Source organism: Podarcis gaigeae, assembly GCF_964106915.1.
Source record: "Podarcis gaigeae genome assembly, chromosome: 3".
Lineage (NCBI taxonomy): Eukaryota > Metazoa > Chordata > Lepidosauria > Squamata > Lacertidae > Podarcis > Podarcis gaigeae.
The window spans coordinates 119757259-119778743 of record NC_139680.1 but is presented as its reverse complement, the minus strand read 5'-3'; the positions used below and the strand labels follow the sequence as shown (position 1 = coordinate 119778743).

Here is a 21485-nt window from a genome sequence, read left to right as displayed (position 1 = left end):
CTTCCTTCCTGAAGGGAGGGCGTTCCCCAGGGCGGGCGCCACCACTGAGAAGACCCTCTGCTTGGTTCCCTGTAACCTCACTTCTCACAATGAGGGAACCGCCAGAAGGCCCTCGGCACTGGACCTCAGTGTCCGGGCAGAATGATGGGGGTGGAGATGCTCCTTCAGATATACTGGACCAAGGCCGTTAAGGGCTTTCAAGGTCAGCATCAACACTTTGAATTGTGCTCAGAAACGTACTGGGAGCCAATGTAGGTCTTTCAGGACCAGTGTTATGTGGTCCCAGCGGCCGCTCCCAGTCACCAGTCTGGCTGCCGCATTCTGGATTAATTGCAGTTTCTGGGTCACCTTCAAAGGCAGCCCCACGCAGAGCGCACTGCTATAGTCCAAGCGGGAGATAACTAGAGCATGCACCACTCTGGCAAGACAGTCCACAGGCAGGAGGGTCTCAGCCTGCGTACCAGATGGATCTGATAGACAGCTGCCCTCGACCCAGAATTGACCTGCGCCTCCATGGACAGCTGTGAGTCCAAAATGACTCCCAGGCTGCGCACCTGGTCCTTCAGGGGCACAGTGACCCCACTCAGGACCAGGGTGTGGATGGAGTGCAAGGTTGGAAGTGAAACCAGGTGCTCCACCGCATGCACGTTTCGGCACCCGAGAAGGGGAAACCCAAAAGGGGATTCCCCCCCCTCCAGGCAAAGTAAAGCCCCTTGGCACAGTCCAAGCATACCTTGTGCAGCGCAAATGTCTGGTATGTCGTGCCTGTGGCTGGAACCTCGCAGACGGCTGTCACTTTTCATATCACTCAGAATCCGTTAGCAGCCAGCGTACCCCAACCTGGTGCCCTCCAGATGTTTTGGATTACAACTCCCATCAGCCCCAGCTGGGTAGTGGAAAACATCTGAAGGGCACGAGGTTGGGGGAGGCTGCAGTACCCAAACCAGCGGCCTCACCCTGCTTGTTCAGAAAACATTCTCTTCTTCGTAACAATGGGGGCTCAGTGAGTAGTAAGAGCTTGGTTTGAAGCTGAATAGTCTCAGTCAGGGGTCAGCAAACTTTCTCAGCAGGGGGCCGGTCCATAGCCGTCAACCGTCCCTTATTTGGCGGGAAGCTCCCTTATCCCAGTGCCGTGTCCCGCTGCTGTCCCTTATTGATGATGTCCCTTAAATTTCCCGGGTTTCAAAGGAAGCAGCTCCTCTCCCTCCCTCCCTGCCGGCCAGGGAGGAGGGAGGCTCCAACTGGGTTGCTTGGCTGCGTTGCTCACCCAATAAGGAGTCTAAGAACAACTGGGGGGTGGAGCTTGCATGCCTTGCGCCTATCAAATCGTCCGCGTTGCCTGGGGACTCGCCTTTGCTCAGCGCTTCCCAGCAGAGAGGGGACGGTGGTTTTCCTTGCTGCATCCCCTTTGCCGGGTTGCTGCGCTGTGGGAACCACCGCTTGAGGCTTCGTTTGGCTGCTGGCCGGGCTTTCTGCCTTTGGCTTGGAGGGGCTGAGAAGTCGAACATACCTGTGCTCTGAAAATCCCTTATTTTGGCTGCTGGTCCCTTATTTTTGAGGCTGCTGATCCCTTATTTTCAATTCTGTAAGTTGACAGCTATGGGCCGGTCCACTGTCCCTCAGACCTTGTGGGGGGCCGGACTATATTTTTTGGAGGGGAAATGAACGAATTCCTATGCCCCACAAATAACCCAGAGATGCATTTTAAATAAAAGCACACATTCTACTCATGTAAAAACACACCGATTCCCGGACCGTCCAGGGCCGGATTTAGAAGGCGATTGGGCCGGATTCGGGCCCCAGGCCTTAAGTTTTCCTACCCATGTTCTCAGTGATGTCCTGGGTGCAAACCTCTTCACGATTTAGGCTCTAAGGCGTGAGGAAAGCCGCCTTTGCATCGGAGGGTTTTGCAAATTGCAAAGCTTCCCAGCTGGCCCTGAACTCCACCCTGTGGCCACAAGTTCCAGGTCTTGCTGTCCATATTCCCCACCCGCAAAGGAAGTTTGGTGTTGCAGAATTTCAGACAGTGTCTGGTGCACTGTGGGAAAGGGCATTTGTTGCCCTCGCCTCGTATGCGGCAGGGCTGACATGGCCTGAAGTGGGGCAAAGTTTATTTCTTGTTTTAAAGAGGTCATGTGGATGATCTCTGGGCTCCATGTAGACTCAGGCTGGACAGTGGACAATTAATTTGTGGAATTCACTGTGGGGGTCGCTCTTTTGTTTAGATGCCAGTTTAGACGGAAGGGAATAATAATAACAACAAGAAGAAGAAGAAGACAATCCCCATGCCTCAAAAGCACCAGTGAACAACTCAAAATAATAATAATAATAATAATAATAATAATAATAATAATAATAATAAATATTTTTTATACCCCGCCCATCAGTCATTAAAAACTTCTCTAAAGAGGGCTGCCTTCAGATGTCTTCTAAAAGTCTGGTAGTTGTTCTTCTCTTTGACATCAGGTGGGAGGGCGTTCCGCAGGGCAGGTGCCACCACTGAGAAGGCCCTCTGCCCGGTTGACTTGGCTTCTCGCAGGGAGGGAACTGCCAGAAGGCCCTCGGAGCTGGACCTCAGTGTCCGGGCAGAACGATGGGGGTGGAGACGCTCCTTCAGGTATACAGGTAAAGAGACCCCTGTAGGAAAACTCTTGCACAATCTGCTAGGTGCCCTGTTTCAGGACCCAAAGGGATGTCCAGGCATTGTAGAGACCTGCTGCTCAAGGAAGTGTGACTTCATGGTATCTCCTATGCTTGCAGGTGAAGGAAGACTGGAAGTACGTTGACTGAAGTATACAGGACCGAGGCCATTTAGCGCTTTAAATTGCTTCAAGTCTCTCTTGTGTCCTTCCGCACTGTGGGAAACAGGAAGCCGATCCAAAAGAGCAGAGGGAGATGGCTTCCCTTTAGGTTCATAGCCCTGTTTAGGGAAGCTTTTAATATTTAATAAACTATTGTATTTTAATATTCTGTTGGAAGCTGCCCAGAGTGGCTGGGGAAACCCAGCCAGATGGATGGGGTATAAATAATAAATTATTGTTATTGTTATTGTTATTTTCATTCACTTCTGCTGCCATGGCAGAGGGTTGGACTAGAGGACCTCGGGGTGCCTTCCAGCTCTGCAGTTCTAGGATTCCAGGAGGAGGCAATGGACCTAAAATCAATTCAAGCACACATGGGACGTGGGTGGTGCTGTGGGTTAAACCACAGAGCCAATCAGAAGGTCGGCGTTTGAAATCCCCGTGACGGGGTGAGCTCCCATTTCTCGGTCCCTGCTCCTGCCAACCTAGCAGTTCAAAAGCACGTCAAAGTGCAAGTAGATAAATAGGTACCACTGCAGTGGGAAGGTAAACGGCGTTTCCATGAGCTGCTCTGGTTTGCCAGAAGCGGCTTAGTCCTGCTGGCCACATGACCCGGAAGCTGTATGCCGGCTCCCTCGGCCAGTAAAGCGAGATGAGCACCCCAACCCCAGAGTCAGCCACGACTGGACCTAATGGTCAGGGGTCCCTTTACCCTTTACCTCCGCCTCCTTAACTGGTCCTCTTCATATTTCTGCTTCTTCCAGCTCCGGAGCGAGTACATGCAGCTGTATGCCAGCAAAGTGAGTGAGGGCATGGCCCTTCAACTGGGCTGCCTGGAGCTCAGGTAGGTGGGCTTGCTGGGGGGGCTGCGGGGAGGTTACACCGAGCGCATGAACCTCTGGGTTACACCATCTGCCTGCCTGCCTCTGGGGTTACACAATCACAGAAAACTTGTCGCTCCTGCGAAAACACTGACCTGTCCCCTACTCTGCAACAGAACTAGGCGAGCTGAAGGGAGGGAGCAATTCGTGTCTGCGGGGAGCCCCCAAAATCATGTGTGGGAGATTGAGGGAAAACCAAAAGAAAGTCAGAGAGGCCGAATAAGTACAGGAGGGATGCAGCGGAAGGAAATTGGGCCCATTTAGGATTGAGTGTCGCCACAGTGGTGCAGAGAGTTATTCCCGTGTGTGTCTCCAGAGCAGTTTCAGAAGCAATGCTTGCAAAACCCAGTTGTTGTGGGGCATCCGGTCGGCCCCTGTGAGGACAGTTTGCTGGACTAGATGGGCCTCCTTTGGCCTGATCCAGCTAAAGGCTCTTCTTATGTCCTCATCATTGGCACATGGATTACCCGGTGCTCTGTTCTCACATAAGCTTCTTTTTTGGCGATCCCTCGTAGCCAATTAAGATGGTCTTCCATAAACACTGTCTTAACAGTGGGTCCATAAGTGACTGTGGAGGCCAATTCTGGAACCACACATCCTTCCACAGTGGGGACATTGGTTTCTGGGTGGGAGTTGATCCTGGTGAGGGTTTGCCAAGCGCACCTTCCTCTTAGCACGTTTCTCCCTTGTGTCCTGGGTTTAAGTTCGGAATAGAGTAGCTGCTTTGGAAGACGATCATCAGGCATCTGCACAACATGACCTGTCCAACAAAGTTGATGTTGAAGAATCATTGCTTCGACACTGGGGATCTTTGCTTCTTCCAGTACACCTGTGGGGAGCCATAACATTATTTGGAAATCTGGGGTCATGCCACTCCTTTTCTTCTCCCAAGCATTGGAGACCTACGTTGCTCACCAGGGAGAATCTGCAAGAGTGCAACACCCTCTGGAGATTTTGTGACTTTCAAAATTCACATGTCACAATATTCACCAAAATGTGAGCTTTCCCAGCATCTAGCTTGATTTTGGCCACCTTCCACCTCAGTGCTCAAACCCTCCCATTGGGGCAGCCCATCCCTTGAAGACTCAGCCCAGGATTTTGATAGTGATTTTTAAAATTTAAATATGTGGATGACACATTTGCAAGTTTCATTTCTTGCTTTGTTGTTATTTAGTCATTTAGTCGTGTCCCACTCTTTGTGACCCCCTGGACCAGAGAACGCCAGGCACTTCTTGCTTAGATCTAACTTATTTTCCTTCCTGCAGGAAGCCCCATGTGGCAAACAGCAAAAAACAAAACAATCAAAAACAGAAGGGGTGTTTTGGGAAATGAGTTTATATATACATATATATATATGCAGGTTTTGGTGTCCTCGGGTGTCTTCCCGTGTAAAAGTTGGGGTGTCTAGGCGACGTTTCGACGAGGTCTCACTCGTCATCTTCAGGCTGGTGCTTTCGGCTTCTTGTTACTGGAACAGAGCGGGATCTCAATGTTTGAGTTCCTATAAATACTGTAGAGGGGGTGTGGTGTCTAGCCTCCAATGTTCTGGGCAGAGAGGAAGTTCCCAGGCTAGTGTGCCTTTTCTTCTTTTGTTCCTTAATTACTTGAGAGATACCTTGAGTGATTTCTTGAGTGATATCCTGAGTACCACTTAGGTGGGTCATTAGGTGTGGATTAGTTGCTAAAGTCTTTGTGTCTTGACCTCTTGAACTTTGTGAAGAGTTTTCCTGAGAAGATGGCTGTATTGCACTTAGTTGTGCTTTGGCTTGGCTTCGTGTATAGGGGCGAGCTGTGGTTTTGTGGCTTGTGTCAGCCAGATCTGTGTAGGGATTGCAGGGGGGTGCAGCATCCGGAGGTGCCACCATGGATTGGCTACTGGATGGTGTCAGTAATTCATCTGTGGAGAGGGTCTGGGTTTGGGTCTGGTGTGGTTGATTGGTGTTGGCGTTCTGTGTGCCTCTGGATCTGGTGTCAGTTTTTGTAAAAAACACAATAAACACAATATCAAAACAGCCTTTTGCACCAACCAAAAAATAGCCAATATCCTCAGAAACCCCAAGGATAAAATCCAGTTGGAAAACCAAGGGATCTATGAAATACCCTGCAAAGTCTGCCCAGCCACGTACATTGGACAAACAAACAGACGAATAAATGCACGTATCGCAGAACACAAGAATGCCGTCAAAAAAGAAGAAAAAACTTCCTCTCTTTTCCAACACATGAAAGAAACAGGACACGAAATTAATTTTGCAGATTCCAAATTGCTCTTTAACACGGAACATCACCACAAGAGAATAATCATGGAAGCCATCGAGATAGAGAAACACCCTCACAACATGAACAAGCGTGACGACACATCCCGCTTGCCAGACATCTGGAAATTAGCCCTCCCCACAAAAACTGACACCAGATCCAGAGGCACACAGAACGCCAACACCAATCAACCACACCAGACCCAAACCCAGACCCTCTCCACAGATGAATTACTGACACCATCCAGTAGCCAATCCATGGTGGCACCTCCGGATGCTGCACCCCCCTGCAATCCCTACACAGATCTGGCTGACACAAGCCACAAAACCACAGCTCGCCCCTATACACGAAGCCAAGCCAAAGCACAACTAAGTGCAATACAGCCATCTTCTCAGGAAAACTCTTCACAAAGTTCAAGAGGTCAAGACACAAAGACTTTAGCAACTAATCCACACCTAATGACCCACCTAAGTGGTACTCAGGATATCACTCAAGAAATCACTCAAGGTATCTCTCAAGTAATTAAGGAACAAAAGAAGAAAAGGCACACTAGCCTGGGAACTTCCTCTCTGCCCAGAACATTGGAGGCTAGACACCACACCCCCTCTACAGTATTTATAGGAACTCAAACATTGAGATCCCGCTCTGTTCCAGTAACAAGAAGCCGAAAGCACCAGCCTGAAGATGACGAGTGAGACCTCGTCGAAACGTCGCCTAGACACCCCAACTTTTACACGGGAAGACACCCGAGGACACCAAAACCTGCATTCCTGTACCCGTGAAAATCTACGAAAGCATATATATATATATATATATATATACTGTATATATATATATATATATATATACATGCACACATACATATAAATTTTCCAAGTATTTTTTAACAGTCTCTATCAAGTATAATGCGGGACGCAGGTGGCTCTGTGGGTTAAACCACAGAGCCTAGGACTTGACGATCAGAAGGTCGGCGGTTCGAATCCCCACGAAGGGATGAGCTCCTGTTGCTCGGTCCCTGCTCCTGCCATCCTAGCAGTTCGAAAGCACATCAAAGTGCAGGTAGATAAATAGGTACCACTCCAGCGGGAAGGTAAACGGCGTTTCCGTGCGCTGCTCTGGTTCGCCAGAAGCAGCTTAGTCATGCTGGCCACATGACCCGGAAGCTGTACGCAGGCTCCCTCGGCCAATAAAGCGAGATGAGTGCCGCAACCCCAGAGTCGGCCACGACTGGACCTAATGGTCAGGGGTCCCTTTACCTTTATCAAGTATAATTAACAAAAGAAAAAGACAGATACAAGATTCCCTTGCACCCTTAGACCTCCCTCCACCCTTCCATGGTTTCCATATTTAACATTTCTTGCCACATATTTTATATCCTCCATATTTTGCATTTAACTCTTACAGCTTAGGTCCCTGTTAGCTCATGAGTGTTCTTTAAGTCCTGTTAAAGAGCTCAGCTGTTTACAGTGGTCTTCCAAATGCAAGATAAATTTCTTCCAGTCTTTATTAAAATCTTGGTCTTCCTGGTTTCTGATTTTCCCAGTCGTTTTTGCTACCTCAATGTAGTCCCATCAGTTTAACTTGCCATTCCTCTCTGGTAGGGACCTTTCCATCTTTTCGTCTCTGGACCCACCAGTATTCTGGCAGCTGTCGTTGCACCCAAAAGATCACAATGGGTTTTTTCACTGGATTTGGAATTCTCCTGGATCACAAACACCAAGGGGAGGGAAGGCTTGGCTTCAGGGCCATCAACAGAGGAATCCCAGTTAGTTATCCCTGCAATCTGAACCCACCTGACTGATGCAACCAGCACACTCCTTTCCCGTCTAATCTGGAGCATCTCTCTCTCTCCATGCCCAGGAGGTTCTACAAGGACATGCCTCACAATGCTCTGGACAAGAAATCCAACTTCGAGTTCCTAGAGTAAGTAGATAACATTCTTACATGCATGCAATTTCTCCTTGAGTCTCTTTGATTTTTAGATACAAAGTCGAGCCCTTGGTGCATCTACTCTGTCCAAGTAAGTCTGATAAATGTCATTTGAAACACTGGGCACCTTTCCAGTTAGGAGTTTGATCTGGCCTTCCACAAATTGTCATGCAGAACTTTTTTGGTTCGAAGATTAAATAAGAAGAGTTTGTTTTAAGAGCCTCTGTGCGTTCTATGTCGAGCTTAGGGGTCTGCTCTTGTTGTCGCCATTTCACTTTGGTACTTTGGTGTTCTGTTAGTGCCTGCTTGTTATTAACTGAGAAACTCTGGACCTCTTTGGATAACTGGGTTATTTGAGAGGCAATACCTCTAATTTAGGGACGCAGGTGGCGCTGTGGGTTAAACTACAGAGCCTAGGGCTTGCCGATCAGAAGGTCGGTGGTTCAAATCCCCGTGACGGGGTGAGCTCCCGTTGCTCAGTCCCTGCTCCTGCCAACCTAGCATTTCAAAAGCACGTCAAAGCGCAAGTAGATAAATAGGTACCGCTCCGGCAGGAAGGTGAACAGCGTTTCTGTGCGCTGTTCTGGTTCGCCAGAAGCGGCTTAGTCATGCTGGCCACATGACCCGGAAGCTGTACGCCAGCTCCCTTGGCCAATAAAGCGAGATGAGCGCCGCAACCCCAGAGTCGGCCACGACTGGACCTAATGGTCAGGGGTCCCTTTACCTTTACCTTTGGTTTGTAAAAATACGTGCATTTTCTCTTTTTTCAAGTTGTGCTTTCTACAGGTCAGTTTCATTTGTTGTGAGACAATAGTGTTGCATACAGCGTTAGGTTAGGAAGAAAAGGGGGAATGGTGAGTGGGTTAGTGTATGTGTGGGGTTTTGTGTCAGCATCACTTGAGAGGGTACTCTTACTATTCGGTTGTTCTATTTCCTTGGTAGCGAGAGAGGTTGAGGGTAGCCTAGGGTGTGGTTGGTTGTTTTTGCTTGGCTCTAGTGAAATTTGTTTTTGTGTGTGAGTGGGGTATGTGTGTGTTTTTGGATCAGGTTAGCCATATTGATTTGTATGCCTTTGGTGAATTATTGTCATTGTCTTCTTGGGCTGTGTATGTGATAAAGGAGAACCATACCTGGGTGAAAGCGTCTTCTATTTGTTGCCTCAAATGCATTTCGTGTTTTGTTTTTTAATAATATTTATTCCAAGTTTAAAAGTTACAAAAAGAAAAGAAGAACAATACCAAATACAAAAGCAAAAAAAATACAACAACAACAACAGAGAAACAAGAAAAAATAAAAATACATTCTCTTGAAAAAGAAAAAAAGGAACAGATTAAACCTTTATATAACTTTTTTCCTTTACTTCTTTCCTTGACCTCCTCACACCTCCCAATTTTGTATTCTAGTTCAAATCGTTGTTTCAGCAAATCCTTCCAACCTAATTTTCATTTAAGTAATTTAACTTAATATGTTAAATTTTAACGTCCTATCTTTCGTCAATTTCATCAACTCATTTTTACTTAATCCTTTATATCATTTCTACCAAAACCACCTAACTTTCTTTTTCCAACATCTTTCTAACATTCCTTAATTTTACAATATTTTTGAAGATATGCTTTAAATTTTTTCCAAATGCATCAAATGCATTTCGAGTGAGTATGTAAAGCCCTGAAATATACTCGGAGTCAAGAGTGGATTTCATGCTCTTTATTCAGCTCATAGTGGTGAGGAGGAGGAATGGAAGTTGCTCCAGAATGTCTGCTTTATATACATTATTTACACAATGGGCCCCACGTGATTGGCTAATTCTGGGATTCCCCTGTAGGCCAATCGGGTTGCGGATTCACTTCCACCTGGAGCTGGATTGGGTGGCTCCTGTGGACCAATCAGACTGCTGCAATCTGGGTCCTATTGTTCTAGGACCAATCAGACAGCTGCATTTTGGATCCTATTCAACTCAGTACATAACAAGCCCTCTCTGCTTTCTCTTTCCCAGGAAGGAAGTGGGTCTCGATCTGTTCTTCCCAAGGCAGATGCAGGAGAATCTGAAGGTGAGACGTTCCTTGGATGTCAAAAATGTTCATAGACTCGTTGGAAAGGGCCCTGAGGCTCAGCCAGTCCAAGACATCTCAGCCCAAGCATCCATGGCAGATGGCCAGCCGACCTCTGCTTAAAAACCACCCAAGGAAGGACAGCCCTCAATCTCCCAAGTGTCTGAGATGCATATTAGCTTTGGGGGGAATAAGTGGAGAGGAAAGTCCTTGGATTGTTGTGTTCTCCTAGTTTCCCCAAGCTTCATGGTAGCTTCACATTTTACCCAGCCTTTACCAAACAGGTGTCTTCCAGGAGTTTGGAACTACATCAGCCCCAGACGACACAGCTGCGGTGCTGCCCATACGTTCCTGAGCCATGTTCTTGCCTAAAATTACAAGGCCTGTAACTGCTTGAGTGCAGGATACCTTAGGGACCACCCGACCCCTTAGATCCCAGCCCAGAGCCTAGGGCTTGCCGATCAGAAGGTCGGTGGTTCGAATCCCCGCAATGGGGTGAGCTCCCGTTACTCGGTCCCTGCTCCTGCCCACCTAGCAGTTCAAAAGCATGTCAAAGTGCAAGTAGATAAATAGGTACCGCTCTGGCGGGAAGATAAATGGCGTTTCCATGCACTGCTCTGGTTCACCAGAAGCGGCTTAGTCATGCTGGCCACATGACCCAGAAGTTGTACGCCGGCTCCCTCGGCCCATAGAGCGAGATGAGCGCCGTAACCCCAGAGTCGGTCACAACTGGACCTAACGGTCAGGGGTCCCTTTTACCTTTACCTTCATCTGCTAGTGGTCTCTATGTGTCCAGCAGAAGCCGTGCGTTCAGTCTTGTGGGCTCAATTCTGCGAAACTCCCTCCCATTTGGGATCGGACAGGCCCCCTCCCTGTTGAACATCTGGTACCCAATGAGGAAGAGCTTTTCATTTTAGCAGGCTTGTTCCAATTACCTGAATTTACAGTTGGTTGGTTTTTTTGAGATTTTTTAAAAACATGTACAGTGGTACGTCTGGTTGCGAACGGGATCTGTTCCGGAGCTCCGTTCGCAACATGAAAGGAACGCAACCCGCATCTGTGCATGTGCAGGTTGCGATTTGCCGCTTCTGTGCATGCGCATGATGTCATTTTGTGCGCATGCGCAAGTGGCGAAACCCTGAAGTAACCCTTTCTGGTACTTCCGGGTCACTGCCGGACGCAACCTGAAAAAACGGTAAGACTGTATTTATTTATAGCATAACAAAAGTATAGTAACAGATGCCAAATGCAATAAAATCTAGAACTGAATGTATAGGAACAGATTTCCATACCAGTGTCAAAAATAATAAATGAATATCACATGGTTCTGGGTCATGCAAACGGGTTTACATTATCCTGTACGTTATTACTCCAGTACATCATCATAATAAAAAACAACCCTCTATTTCTCGATAAAGACACTATCTGGTGGTCTGCCCTCTCTGGTTCTCACCATAAGAGCTGTTCAACAGTAAGAGCTGTTTGACAGTGGAATTTGCTGCCAAGGAGTGTGGTGGAGTCTCCTTCTTTGGAGGTCTTTAAGCACAGGCTTGACAGCCATATGTCGGGAGTGCTCTGATGGTGTTTCCTGCTTGGCAGGGGGTTGGACTCGATGGCCCTTGTGGTCTCTTCCAACTCTATGATTCTATGATTCTATTCTATATAAGCTTCACCATGCATGCTACATCCCAGATCCATTCTTTCAGGGATGGTGTCCTCTTTTTTCTCTCAGTTTTGACAAATAACTCTGGCAGCGGCTAAGAAGCACCACATTAATCCTGTCCTCTGTTAGTGCCGTTTCTTTGACTTAGGAAAATTAGAAGGTTTCACGGTTCATTTTAACAGGCTTCACCTTTCCTGTACCTCCTTTGCAACCGGATTGTAGGCTGCTTAGAAACCATGGAACGAACTGGTGCAGAGATCTTGAAAAAGAAGAATATTTATCAAAACAACAAACCGTTCTAAATTTTAATTATTAATTTTCGGGACTTCCCATAGTCTGGACCTTGACGCATATCTCCAAATCTCAATCTCCAAAATCTCATATCTCCAAATCTCAATCTCAATCTCAAATCTCTCTTGTCGTTATTTCCAAATCTCGATTTTAACATTCTGAACTTCTTTGTCTCTGGCTCTGCGATTCTCAATCATGTCAGAAATCATATAATGGATCTTTTTTATTTTAGTTTTTTGTTTTTATTGGATTATGATTTGATTTGTTAACTGGAAGTTTTTTATTGGGAAATTAATAAAAACGATTTAACCAAAAAAACCAACAACAACAAACTGTTTTCCTCCTCTGTTTGCTCCCCGCAGCCCAAGCAGTTCCGCAAGATGATCCAACAGACTTTCCAGCAGTACGCCCTCCTGCGGGAGGACGAATGCATCTTGAAGTTTCTCAGCACTCTCTCCACCATCGCCAACATTGACCAGGAGAGCTACCGCTGCGACCTGATTGTGAGTTTCCAGTTGCCTCTTCCCACCTTCCTTCAAGCCGGGCCTGCTATGGCACTGTTTTCTCCCCATGTGTCTTGAAATATACTCAGAGTCGAGAGTGGATTCCATGCTCTTTATTCAGCTCATAGTGGTGAGGAGGAGGAATGGAAGTTCCCCCAGAACGTCTGCTTTATATACATTATTTACACAGTGGGCCCCACGTGATTGGCTAATTCCGGGATTCTCCTGTAGGCCAATCAGGTTGCAGATTCACTTCCACCTGGAGCTAGATTGGGTGGCTCCTGTGGACCAATCAGACTGCTGCATTCTGAATCCTATTGTTCTAGAACCAATCAGACTGCTGCATTTTGGATCCTATTCAACTCGGTACATAGCATGTCTCAAATCACATTTGCTCATTGCATCAGTGCAGTTGGATCGGCAAGTCCTAGGCTCTGTGGTTTAACCCACAGCGCCACCAGCGTCCTATAGTAGCACCTTAGAGACCAGCTAAACTTAGTTGGTCTCTAAGGCGCTACTGGAAGGAATTTTTTATTTTGTTTTGACTACGGCAGACCAACATGGCTACCTACCTGTAACTAGGGTATGACAACTTGGAATTACAAAAAATATTGTTTTTCGGACTAGTCTCATGGTTGTTAACTTACCTTGTTTTTGTACTGTACTTACCAGCTTATTTCCTTTCTTTTTTACTGTTGTTATAAATGTGTTTACAAAAAAAAAAAATGTGAAGAATTCACATGCAAAACCTGATCGTTAATGTCCAGGATTTCTGAAACTCCTAAACCTAACAGAACTGTTGAAGGGAATTATGGGAGTCTGAGCCCAAATTCCATTTCGTTATCAGTGGGGGACACTTGACCAGGGTTCGTGAGCATCAGGAGAGCACCCCAAAATGACATTCCTCTCTTTTCCCTTTTCCAGCAAGGATGGAGCATCACAGTAGACCTGGTGATCGGGCCAAAGGGAATCCGGCAAATGACCAGCAAAGAAGCAAAGGTAAGGCATTTGAGAGCCAGTGTGGTGTAGTGGTTAAGAGTGGTAGTCTCGTAATCTGGTGAACCGGGTTCGCTTCCCCACTCCTCCACCTGCAGCTCCTGGGGGACCTTGGGCCAGTCACACTTCTCTGAAGTCTCTCAGCCCCACTCACCTCACAGAGTGTTTGTTGTGAGGGAGGAAGGGAAAGGAGAATGTTTGCCGCTTTGAGACTCCTTCGGGGAGTGATAAAGCGGGATATCAAATCCAAACTCTTCTTCTTCTTCTTCTTCTTCTTCCATAAATGCACCGAGGAAAAGGCGTTTTCATGCACTCTTCAGCATCCTTGTGTGATGCCTCTTTGTGGCCTGGCTCCGTGAGAGTCAGAATGCATGCTATAAATCAGGCATAGACAAACTCAACCCTCCAGATGTTTTGGGACTACAATTCCCATCATGCCTGATCACTGGTCCTGTTAGCTAGGGATGATGGGAATTAAATGAAAGAAAGAAAAGAAGAAGAAAAAAAGAAAAAGTAAAAGAATGCATGCTATATGTGACTAGCCTCCAGCAGCACAGATGTGGAAAGCCTGCCTTATTTACCTGACAGGAGCTCAGGTCTTGCACAGGCACCCCTAAGTCATACCCCTGTTGAAATCAACAGATGTTAAGTTATTAACTGATTTGAATGAGTCTTCTCAATGTGGGTGGCACTGTGGTCTAAACCACTGAGCCGCTTGCGCTTGCTGATCGGAAGGTTGGTGGTTCAAATCCCCACGATGGGGTGAGCTCCCATTGCTCTGCCCCAGCTCCTGCCAACCTAGCAGTTCGAAAGCACACCAGTGCAAGTAGATAAATAGGTACCATTGCGGTAGGAAGGTAAACAGTGTTTCCTTGCACTCTGGTTTCCGTCAGTGTTCTGTTGTGCCAGAAGCAGTTTAGTCCTGCTGGCCACATGACCCGGAAAGCTGTCTGTGGTCAAACACCGGCTCCCTTGGCCTGAAAGCGAGATGAGCGCCGCAACCTCATAGTCGCCTTGGACTGGACATAACCGTCCAGAGATCCTTGACCTCTTACCTTAAGTTAAAAACAGATTTGAATGAGTCTTCTCTGAGCGTGCCATAGTCGGATACAACCCACCGCATTCCCCTGCGGTTTGATGGAGGTAGAAACTGCCTGTCATGTCTTGTTACACTGCCATTTCTACGGGGATATACGCTAGGTATTTATCACTCCTGTTATACAAAAATCTCCAAATGGGTCTGAACTTCAATGTCTAAAACTCCTGGTAGAGGACGAGTCTAGAGATCACACTAAGGGTGGCCAAATTCTGTGTGAATGCCATAAAACTTAGGGAACAAGCTGTACTACCGAAATGATTAATCTTTTAAATGATAATTTTAGGTTATATTTTAGTGATCAAGATTTAATATATATTTTTTAACTGCCACTATATCTGAATTGTCTCTGTTATACCCAATTGCAATTCAATGTATTCCTGTTGTGTTTTATGATTTTCCTGATATTGTAAGTGAGCTGTAACTGGTCTGTGACCGTAATGATAAAAATCTATTATTATTATTTTTAATAATATTTTATTAAATTTTCACAATAAAGAACTTATAAACAACAAATAAGAAAAAAAATACAAGGGAAATACAAAACCACAAAAATACAAAAATACAAAAATACAGATACTTAACATAGAAAAGAAGAAAAAAAGAAAAAGAGGGGAAAAAAGAAAGACTCTTTTCAAATTCACATCGTTCTTAACCTTATTTTCTTGACTTCCACCCGCCCTCCTTTCTTGTATTCCACTTCCAATTTAATTTAGCAAATTCATTTATATTAGTTTTATCATTTAAAAATTCCTTCAAATATTATGTTATTCAAATTTTCATCCAATATCTATCCCTTCTTTCATTTTTTTTTTTATTTATCTTAATCACTTGAACCTCTTTTTCTCATTTCAGTGTCCTCAACATTCAAAGATTTTGCAATGTTTTTGTAGGTAGTTTTTAAACTTCTTCCAATCTTCTTCCACCTGCTCTTCTCCCTGGTCTCGTATTCTGCCGGTCATTTCTGCCAGTTCCATGTAGTCCATTACTTGTATCTGCCATTCTTCCAGAGTGGGTAGATCTTGTGTCTTCCAATGCTTTGCAACCAAAATTCTTGCTGCTGCTGTGGCATACAGAAAGAAAGTTCTGTCCTTCTTTGGCACCAATTGGCCGACCATGCCCAGGAGAAAGGCCTCTGGTTTCTTAGAGAAGGTGTACTTAAGTACCTTTTTTAGTTCATTATATATCATCTCCCAGAAAGCCTTAATCCTTGGGCATGTCCACCAAAGGTGAAAAAATGTACCTTCAGTTTCTTTACATTTCCAACATTTGTTATCGGGCAAATGGTAGATTTTAGCAAGCTTGACTGGGGTCATGTACCACCTATACATCATTTTCATAATATTCTCCCTTAAGGCATTACATGCCGTAAATTTAATTCCGGTGGTCCATAACTGTTCCCAGTCAGCGAACATAATATTATGTCCAACATCTTGTGCCCATTTTATCATAGTAGATTTCACTGTTTCATCCACAGTATTCCATTTCAACAGCAGATTATACATTCTTGATAGTATCTTAGCATTGGGTTCTAACAGTTCAGTTTCTAACTTTGATTTTTCCACCTGGAAGCCAATCTTTTTATCTAAATTATAGGCCTCTCTTACTTGAAAATAGTGTAACCAATCCCGCACCTTATCTTTGAGTTTTTCATAGCTCTGCAATTTCAATTTATCACCCTCCTGCTCCAAAATTTCCCAGTACCTTGGCCAATTAGTCTCCATATTAAGTCTTTTCATGGCCTTTGCCTCCATTGGCGATAACCACCTTGGGGTTTTGTTTTCCAACACATCTTTATATTTGATCCAGACATTAAATAATGCTTTTCTAACAATATGGTTTTTAAATGCCTTGTGTACCTTAACCTTACCATACCACAAATACGCATGCCATCCAAATACATTATCATACCCTTCCAAATCCAAAATGTCCGTGTTCTCAAGAAGTAGCCATTCCTTCAGCCAGCAAAAAGCTGCTGCTTCATAATATAACTTAAAGTCCGGCAGGGCAAATCCCCCTCTATCTTTCACATCCGTAAGTATCTTAAATTTAATTCTGGGCTTTTTGCCCTGCCAGACAAATTTAGAAATGTCCCTTTGCCACTTCTTGAAACAGTCCATCTTATCTATAATCTGCAATGACTGGAACAAAAACAACATTCTCGGCAATACATTCATCTTGATGACAGCAATTCGTCCAAGTAAGGAAAGCTTTAAATTTGACCAAATTTCAAGATCCTTTTTCACTTCTGACCAACACTTCTCATAGTTATCCTTATATAGGTTGACATTTTTTGAGGTCATATTCACCCCTAGGAATTTTACTTTCTTTACCAATAATAAATCTGTCTCCTTCTGAAACTTTTCTTTCTCTATTGGCGTTAGATTTTTCTCCAATACCTTAGTTTTCAACTTATTCAGTTTAAAGCCAGCCACCTGACCAAAATCCTGGATTAATTCTAAGGCCCTTTTAGTACTAGGTACTGGCTCTTGCAATGTCAAGACTAGGTCATCTGCAAAGGCTTTAAGCTTATATTGTTTATCACCGACCTGAATACCCTGAATCTGTTGGTCCTTCCTAATCATGTTCAGCAAAACCTCCAGGACCGAAATAAAAAGCAATGGGGAAATTGGGCAGCCTTGTCGTGTCCCTTTTTCAATTTTAACCTCTTCTGTAACTGCGTTATTAACTATTAGTTTAGCCTTTTGTTCCGAATAAATCGCACCTATACCATTTTCAAATTTTTCTCCAACCCCCATCCCCTGAAGATTCTTCTTCATGAAACTCCAAGATATATTGTCAAAGGCTTTCTCTGCATCAATAAAAATCAAAACAGCTTTAGAATTAATGTTAACTTGTAACTTTTCCAAAATGTCAATTATATTCCTCATATTATTTGATAGATGTCTACCAGGGAGAAAGCCGGCCTGGTCTTTGTGTATCATTTCAGCTAATACCTTTTTCAATCTTTTAGCCAGAATGTCTGCAAAAATTTTGTAATCCACATTAAGCAGGGATATGGGGCGGTAGTTCTTAAGTTGTGTCTTTTCAGACTCATTTTTCGGTATAAGCGTGATATAAGTTTCTTTCCACGACTCCGGCGCTTTTTCCCCCTCCATAATTTCATTACAAACCTCCTTTAACGGTTGAATTAAATAGTCTTTCATAGTTTTGTAATATTTGGAGGTTAACCCATCCGGCCCTGGAGACTTGCCCAACTGCATATTCTGAATGGCACCCTCCACCTCTTGTTCAGAAATTCTAGAGTTCAATAGTAATTTATTCTCTTGAGAGATTTTTTGTAGTCCATTAGTTTCCAAAAATTGGTCAATTTTAGTCTCTTTCTGTGGCCCTTGTGCATACAGTTGTTTGAAGTATCTCTGGAAGCAATTTTTAATTTCCTGTGGATTTTGTATGTTCTTACCGTCCACTTCGAGGTTTGTAACTGTATTTAATTTTTGTCTTTTCTTCAACTGCCATGCTAATAACTTTCCACATTTCTTAGCTGATTCAAAATCTATTCTAACCCACTGCATTTGACCCAGCAGATTGGCTTCTGCCAGAATTAAAGAGCTAGCAAACAAAACACATTCTCAAGTACACTGTGTGGGTTGACTTTGGGGGCTTCACCGCAGAGCCTCAGGCTATCATACTGCGCCCACTTTTACCTGGGAGTAGGCAGCTGTGAATGCAGCAGGACTTTGTAAACACATGTAGGACGCACAGAAATTTTTCATCTGCAGGATTTAGAAGCGAGGATGGGTGGGCATGAGTCAGGGTGCTGATGTTCTGCCACGCTCATCCTTTGCACAGTGCCCACCCACCCAGACTTCATTGATTGCTGTTGCAAATAAAAACCCCTTTGTTTGTTTATGACTCACTGCAGCCCACGTGCCTGGCCGAATTCAAGCACATCAAATCCATAAAGTGTTCAGCCGCAGAGGAAGGAAAAGCTCTCTTGCAACTGGGGCTTACAGGGAACCCCCAGGTAAGAAAGAAGGAGGAGGCATGGGGAAAATAATGCGGAAATTCATTATACAGTGGTGCCCCGCAAGACGAACACCTCGCAAGACGGAAAACCCGCTAGACGAAAGGGTTTTCCGTTTTGGAGGCGCTTCGCAAAACGAATTTCCCTATGGGCTTGCTTCGCAAGACGAAAATGTCTTGCGAGTTCCTGCGGGGTTTTTTCCCTCCCCCCCCCCCTTTTCCTAAGCCCTAAGCCGCTTATCAGCTGATCCGCTAAAAGCCGCTAAACCGCTAATAGCGCTAATCTGCTAAGCTGTCAATGGGCTTGCTTCGCAAGATGAAAAAACCGCTATATGAAGAGCCTCACGGAACGGATTAATTTCGTCTTGCGAGGCACCACTGTATATGGGGAAATGGCTTGCAGGGGTGGGGAAAAATCTATTTGGCAAATGTGCTGGTGAAACTGGAGAAATGGGCACTAAAATACTACTGGTGAATTTTGTAGGACTTAATAATAATAATAATAATAATAATAATAATAATAATAATAATAATTCATTTATTCCCCAGCCACTCTGGGTGGCTCCCAACAGAACTAAAAGCACAATAAAACATCAGACATTAAAAACTGTTGTGGAAATGTGGCACAACAAATGTGTTCTGCCCGGACACTGAGGTCCAGCGCTGAGGGCCTTCTGGTGGTTCCCTCCCTGCGAGAAGCCAAGTTGCAGGGAACCAGGCAGAGGGCCTTCTTCGTAGTGGCACCCGCCCTGTGGAGCACCCTCCCACCAGATGTCAAAGAGAACAACAACTACCAAACTTTTAGAAGACATCTGAAGGCAGACCTGTTTAGGGAAGCTTTTAATGTTTAATAGGTTATTGTATTTTAGTGTTTTGTTGGAAGCCACCCAGAGTGGCAGATGGAAACCCAGCCAGATGGGCGGGGTATAAATAAATTATTATTATTATTATTATTATTATTGAGAACAAAAATGGAAGGATGATAAAGTGAGGATGACAACGTGGGCAGATGTGTCCTTATCTACCTCTCTCTGTTCAAGGAGAGAGACTGAGATGGGCAATCAGTTGCTGGTGTCAAACTCCCATAATTCCTGATTGTAAACCATGCCTGGTGCTGGCACTGATCTAGAAAACTCTAGCCACAGTCCTTGGACTCTTTAGTCTTCTCCCCCAGGCTGACAAACAGACACCCTCTCCCTTTTTTTGCTTTGCAGTCCTTGGCGATCAAAACAGCCTCTCTTGCCGAGGCGGAAAACATGGCGGACTTGATCGATGGCTACTGCAGGCTGCAGGGGGGGTTGGACACCTCTCTCATCGTCCATCCCAACAGAGGTGAGCCAGGCCAAGTCTTACCATCTTCACTTGAAGCCCACCTCCAAGTCCCACCACCACCTGAGGTTGGGCAGTGTGTGTGTGTGTGTGTGTGTGTGTGTGTGTAGGGAGTCTTTCTGGCTGTGACACCTAGTGGGTGGAATGCCCTTGCCAGCCAAGCTTGCCCAGTGCCCGCTCTGAGATGCTTCTAGTTGCGTGTTGAGACCCCGCAACCCCCACACACACCCTGTAAAGACACCAGGACACAGATATTAGATTAATGTTATTGGGCAAATTTTGTTGTTTTTTTTTACAATAATATTTATTAGTTTTCAATAAACATAACAAACAAACAAAAAAGAATATACAACAACACAACATAACAACAGTATAGAAATAAAAAAAGAAAAAAGAATAACAGACTTGACATACCTAGACAGAAAAAAAGAATCAATTAATTAATTATAATCCATTTTCATAAACTTTTAGTTAGAATCATAAAATCACAGAGTTGGAAGAGACCACAAGGGCCGAGTCCAACCCCCTGCCAAGCATTAGACTTCCTCTAATCTCCTCCATCTATTATAATTTTTTTCCCAGAAGTCCTTTACCTTGGGACAAGTCCACCACATATGATAGAAGGTACCTTCTTTTTCTTTACATTTCCAACATACATTGTCACAGTTATGGTACATCTTTGCCAATTTGACAGGGGTTAGGTACCATCTATACATCATTTTCATAATATTTTCCTTTAGCAAAGTACATGCAGTAAACTTAACCACTTTCTTCCAAAGTCTCTCCCAATATTGGGCAAATTTTGGCCACAACATTATTGATTACAGACTGTGAGCGGTATTGGCTTAGTTTATAGCAGCAAGCCAAGAGGAAGCCCTCTGGCTCGCTCCAGTGTTTAAATTGTTCCTGGCCATGCCCCCCAGCCACCGGATTGGCCGGACATGGCCGGGATCCCCTGGGCAACAGGGGACTTTGCCCCCCGCCCCCGGAGGAGAGGTGGTGGCCACGCGGTCCACCACAACTCCTCCCCGCAGGTAAATGGAGCGGATTTCCAGATGACCTGTGCTTGCCTCCGGGTGCAGCCCTGATCCGGATTTGTTTGCACAAAGTTTGCGCTTGACACGCTAGACAGCGTCACCATCTAGTGACCCAAATGTCCTATGACAAAAGAAATTTGCACTGGAAAGTGCAGGATAGCAACCGCCAGATGGCAGTGCTGTTGCAAAAATGTTGGACGAACAATTCCTGCTCGATCTGAAAGCTCTCTTTTTATCTGCCCAGATATTCCAACATCGCACACAGCTAGGTTTGATTGTCCAGCTGGTTTACTCAGCGGAGCCCCTGCTGAATTTTATTGTATTGCTTTGTTCTTATACCTGCCTGTCCTCCTGGGAGGAAGTGCTAGAGGGCGGTCGATAAATCCCCTAAATAAATAAACCTTCAGTGAACATGCAGTGACTCCCCAGTGAAGAAAAGTTGCAGCATTTGGGACTTTTTAACTTAGAGGAAAGGCAAGAAAGAGGCGACGTGGTAGAAGCTTATAAAATTGAGCGTGGCGTGGAGAAAGCAATCTTGCCCTCCTTCCGCATAACACTAAACTCATGAATATTCAGTGAAGCTGAATGTTGGAAGATTCAGGACAGATCAAAGGAAGCCCTTCTTCACGCAACATGTAGTTGGACTATGGAACTCCCTGCCACCGGAGGCA

General features: G+C 45.1%; 1 protein-coding gene and 1 long non-coding RNA gene across 8 annotated transcripts in view; one reads left to right on the top strand and one right to left on the bottom strand.

The window, feature by feature from the left end:
- The window catches only part of PTK2B (protein tyrosine kinase 2 beta), a 127477-nt gene that overhangs the window by 61635 nt on the left and 44357 nt on the right, over positions 1-21485 (top strand). For all 7 annotated transcript variants that reach the window (XM_083733117.1, XM_083733119.1, XM_083733116.1 and 4 more), the window contains exons 6-12: positions 3566-3645; positions 7796-7858; positions 9858-9912; positions 12229-12369; positions 13294-13368; positions 18348-18449; positions 19663-19780. In XM_083733117.1, the coding sequence (XP_083589243.1) occupies positions 3566-3645; positions 7796-7858; positions 9858-9912; positions 12229-12369; positions 13294-13368; positions 18348-18449; positions 19663-19780 (634 nt within the window). The remainder of the gene's footprint in view (positions 1-3565; positions 3646-7795; positions 7859-9857; positions 9913-12228; positions 12370-13293; positions 13369-18347; positions 18450-19662; positions 19781-21485) is intronic.
- Positions 3380-21485, bottom strand: part of LOC310842150 — a 237583-nt gene continuing 219477 nt past the window's right edge. The window contains exon 3 of the long non-coding RNA XR_014562932.1: positions 3380-3514. This is a non-coding gene — a long non-coding RNA (uncharacterized lncRNA). The remainder of the gene's footprint in view (positions 3515-21485) is intronic.